The sequence below is a fragment of the Bison bison genome, unplaced genomic scaffold, assembly GCF_000754665.1.
Source record: "Bison bison bison isolate TAMUID 2011002044 unplaced genomic scaffold, Bison_UMD1.0 scf7180017864289, whole genome shotgun sequence".
Lineage (NCBI taxonomy): Eukaryota > Metazoa > Chordata > Mammalia > Artiodactyla > Bovidae > Bison > Bison bison.
In genome coordinates this window covers 10,597,854-10,602,600 of record NW_011494861.1, presented here as the reverse complement: position 1 = coordinate 10,602,600, position 4,747 = coordinate 10,597,854, and the positions used below count along the sequence as shown (strand labels likewise).

General features: G+C 59.2%; 1 protein-coding gene across 1 annotated transcript in view; it reads right to left on the bottom strand.

Annotated features, from left to right (window-relative positions):
* MORN1 (MORN repeat containing 1) overlaps positions 1 to 4,747 on the bottom strand; it is a 49,751-nt gene that overhangs the window by 43,544 nt on the left and 1,460 nt on the right. Inside the window, exons 3-6 of the mRNA XM_010849981.1 lie at positions 4,569 to 4,667; positions 3,963 to 4,073; positions 2,869 to 2,959; positions 2,188 to 2,275 (exon numbers count right to left, since the gene is read on the bottom strand). Of these exons, the coding sequence (XP_010848283.1) occupies positions 2,188 to 2,275; positions 2,869 to 2,959; positions 3,963 to 4,073; positions 4,569 to 4,667 (389 nt within the window). The remainder of the gene's footprint in view (positions 1 to 2,187; positions 2,276 to 2,868; positions 2,960 to 3,962; positions 4,074 to 4,568; positions 4,668 to 4,747) is intronic.

The window sequence follows — 4,747 nt, the reverse complement described above, 5'->3', positions numbered from 1 at the left end:
CTCCATGAAAATGGACAGACATCCCCCTGGGGAGACGAGACAAAGCTGTGGCTGGGTCACAGTGGCCTCTGCAAACAGGCTCCAGTGCAGACTGTCAAACACAGCAGCCCAGGCACCGGCCGGCAGCTGTGTGGACACAACATCCCGGGAGCAGCCAGCCACTGGACCAGGGCCTGGGAGGTGGTGGTACCTGAGCAGAGCGTTATTTTACCAGCACGTCAGGGAGCATGCTGTGGGGAGCTTTGTGGTCAGGGCAGGACTCCATGATCCCTTCCAGGCCACTCCATCTCAGGAAGGGCCCCAGTCAGTTACCAGTTTACCACCTCTCAGCCCCAAATCCACCCTTCTCGCCCAGCTCTGTGCTTTGGGAGCCAGACCCTGAAACGTGTCCCATCGCCGGCTGGTGCCATCCTAGGCAGGCACTGCAGGGACGATGGGGGAAGGGGGTTCCCCTGGGCTCCAGCGTGCCCTCTCCTGACCCCTCAGGCTCAGGGGTTTGTGCTCGGTGAGCTCCTCTGCGTCCCAGGTTTCCTGCACACCCGCCTGGTGCCCTGGGCAGCTCCCCAGCCCAGTGGACTGTGGCTGCAGCCTGCCTGCATCTCCAGAGGGGCTGGGCTTTCCCTTGTCTCCTGGGACTTCCTTTCCAAACTTTGCTCTAACTTGCACATGAGAAAATTGGCAAAGATGTGAATTCAACTGACAGCCTAATCCTGCAATCCACATGATCAAATTCTATTTGAGCCCCAAGACTATGAGACAGGAGGGCCTCTTGAGGGTGCGGTGGAGCTGAACGCAGACCTGAGCTCACATCATTTCCCTGCGAATGTCCAGGACACTGGGGGCCTCATGGCCACTGTCATGCATTCACAGCCGTCCTGTCACAGCCAAGCACGATGGCAGCTTGGTCACTCCTGAAGCTGCAGCCACGAGTCACTCACGTCTCCCAGGTGCTCAGCCCAGTGGTTGGGCTCAAGGACGCAGCCAAGCCAGTCCCAAAACACCACCTTTGGGGGCACCTCCTGGGCCAGTTTCCCATTTGCCTTTTCCATATTCTTGCTTCCACCCCTTGCAGTATCTTCTTCCCTTTCACTCGTTAACATTTTCACAATTGCTGGTGTGGCTCCTGTCTCCTGGTTCAGATTCAGGCATCACTGCCATCCATCCAATGTCCGGGCCATCAATGTGGGGACATCCTCACTTCTGCTCTTGTCAAACAGGCCGATGTCTTTACCTCCAAACCACTCCAAGTTTAGTCCCACACGCCACACTGGTCACCATCACCTCTTTTCATGAGTGAAAAACAGAGGGACCTTTCAAACACAGGAATCAGGCCATCAACTTCTTCCAGCACTTTCCATGATGCTTAGAATAAAACTCCAACCCCTTGTGGCTCCAGGGCCTACATGTGAGACTGCCCCGACCTCCTGCCTTGTTGCCCCCACCCCACTCAGGCCATGAAGACTTCCTCCTGCCCGGTAGCCAAGTCTCGCCCTGCTCTGCCCACAGTGCCCTTGCATGCTGTCTGCACACGCAGCCTCTCCCATCCTTCAGGCTGGGCTCACATGACACTCTCTGACCCTGGGCATCTCTACAGAGCCAGTGGGGCTCCTCATCCACCGGGTGGGCTGCTGGGCTGTCCCTGCCAGCCAACCACTAGACAGGACACACATCCTGGGTACCAACATCCTGGCTCCCGGCCAGACACATGGGCTGGTGTCCAGGAAGCACAAGGATGATGGATTCTGGGGACCAAGAAGGTCTTCCCATGTGCCCGCCCCTCTTGGCCTCATGGCACCTAAACCCATCGAAAGCCGCCCCCACATCATGGCAGCTGAGAGCAGCAGCTGCCATGATGCGGGGGCGGGGGGCACAGAGCCCTGTTTGTGAGAAGGGGGAGGGCCTTGCTTGCTTCCCCAGGTTGTTGGCTCACTGGGACCCCCAAGCATGTTCCCTCAAAAAGGTGTCACCAGCCGTGCCCACAGGTGACAGTGTTGGTCACAGGGTAAATCAGGAACCAGATGGATGAAGAGGTGTGAGTGGCTGGACCTTAAGTTCCCTGAACCTCAGCCTTCTCATCAGCGAAACGGGAACAGGGGCCGTCCCTACCCCACGGGGTCAGAAGGACAATACCCTGCTGCACCTGGGGGTGCCCAGGGCAGAGGACACTGGCTGGTTGGCCCCCAGTACCTCATAGGTGGAGCCATCCGCGAGCCGCAGCATCCCATGGCCCTGGCGCTGGTCCCGGACCCAGTTGCCCTCGTACTTGTCGCCATTCCTGGGGGCAAGCGCAGAGGCTGCTCTCAGGCCGGGAAGGCCAGGTGGCTGCACTGACGCATACCGGCTCCCCGGCTGGGCCCCAGCGCATGTTCCCGGGACTGAGGCAAAAATAGGCCCAGAACAGATGGCGTGAGCCGCGGCCTTGCCAGGACCTGGTGGAGGGGCAGGCAGCCTGGGTGCCTGGCAGGGTGCAGTGACAGGCGGCCCTGCTTGCTGGGTCCCAGGTGTGAAGACTGGGGAAGATGACGGGGAAGGAAGCGCAAGGAGGAAGGGACCCTGCAAACCCCAGGGCAGGATTTTGCATGAAAACTGCCCAGAATTTGGAAGATGCCCAGCCACAGGCCTGAAGGAGAAAGCTGGGGGGGCGTGCTCTCAGCCCCACTCTACGCTCCCCCAACCTCCACCTTCCTACCAGATATTTTATTCATGGGATGGAGAATGGAGGTGGAGATTAATATTTTTTCTACTAAACACACATAGAACCAAGTTCAATAACTAAGAGAGAAATTATAGAATCCTATCAAGGCACACAGACCCTCCTTTCAGGGCTAGGTGCTCGAGGAGGGATGGCCTGCTGGCCAGTGGACTCACCGGAAGACCATCTGCCCTCGGCCGTGCCGCTTGTTGTCATGAAATGACCCCCAGTACACTTGTCCGTCTGCGTCCACCAGACACCCGTGTCCTGAAGAAGGAGCCCAGAGCAGAGGTCACCTTGTGCCTCCCTTAGGGGAGGGGATTGTCTGGAGGAAAGCTAGCGTTGGCACCCCTGGGGACCGAGCTGCATGGGGTCCCTCGGCCCCAAGATCTGATCTGGGACAGCTGGGCAGCCACATGCAGTGGGAGAAGCTCTGGGTTCAGTTCTCAAGGTCCCAAGTGAGGGTGGGGGTGCCATTCAAGGGCCACGATCCCCCAGAATAGAGACTGAAATGCTGATGTCCCACTCGGGTGGTGCTGCGGTGTAGTCAAGGCCAGCTCGCAGGAGTGAGTTCATGCTGAGGATGAGGACATGTGGCCATCCTGGGCCTCCACCATCTACTCAAAGGACCCAGAGACCAGAGAAATCGCCAGTGTAGACGTGGTGTCTCCAAGATCTGGACACTCAGGGAGGGGAGTGCATCCAGACTCCACGGGGAGGCCTTGGAGGGGCGGGGACTTTTGCAGGGGGTGGGCTGTTGTGGGCATAGCCACTCCCCTCACTCCCCGGGGGCCTCACTCGCACTGGCCCCCCACCAACGTGGCCTCCTGACCAGCACTGATCCTCCCCATGGTGGCCTTCTGACTGGTGCTGTTCCCCTCCATGTGGCCTACTGACTCAGGCTGTCCGGCCTCCCCAACACGTAGCCTCTTGACTGGCTTGGCCTGGCAGGGTATGCAGATGGCAACTGAGTGGAGGATCGGGGGGGCCATCAGCCTCTCACTCCAGGAGCCCCACAGCCCTGCTCAAGGGCTGCGACCCCCACGAGGCCAGCCCAGCCCAGGATTGAGCGCAAGGACAGAACGGGGACCTGAGTCACCAAGTCTGGGTGGCTTGCTGTAAACCCCTTACTCTGAACCTCAGTGGACAGAGGAGCATGCTGGTGCCTGGGCCGTCAGGCCCTGAGTCAGAATCCCAGGAGGGTTATGGACAAGTCTCTGCAGTGCCTGCCCCACAGCCCATACCCTGCACCTTGCTGCGGACACCCGACCTTCTCTCAGGCCACGGAAGAGCTCCCCTTCGTAATGTCCGCCGGCTTGGTACTTCATGATGCCGTGTCCCTGGGGCTCTCCCAGAACAAACTGTCCAGTGTAGGTGTTCCCTGGATGGGAGGCAGGAAGCCGTGTCTAGGGTTAGAACCGCTTCCTGACATCCTCAGGGTAATGATTACCTAGTTCTCACCTGACTCCCAGGCAGCAGTGGTTACAGAGCAGGGTATATGTTTATCTCACAGCTCACGCTGGTGGACGAGGGAGATGAGACAGAGTGGGTATGGTCCCATCACCTACGATCCTCTCCCGCTCTCTTAGGGACCCTCTCGGGGGCATCTGTATGCCTGGAGCAGAGGCCCCTCCAGGCCAGAGTCTGTGGGGTGAGACTTCTCTCCACCAAAAATCCACTTCACGCTTGCCTGTGAGGGTCTGAGGTCCTGCAGGCAGCACAGGGGCCATCCCGCCCCAAGCTGGCATGAGGCCGCTACGAGACACCTTTGGGGAGCCAGGGGTCCTCAGGTTTAGACACAAGTGCCTTCTGCATCCAGAAAGGAGGGGGCAGCTCACAGCAGGGTGGGTTCAGGAAGAAACGCTGGCAAGCTGACCTGTCAGTGCCCAGTGCCGACAGCCCTCTCCCGTGATCTCTCCATCCACAAAGTCACCTTCGTAGTAACTCCCATCTTTAAACAGCAGCTTCCCCCGACCTGGTGAAAGACATCGTGATGTCAGGCTGTGGCTGGGAGTGACTGCTGGGGCCTGTGTGCGGCAGGGAGAAGAGCAGGTC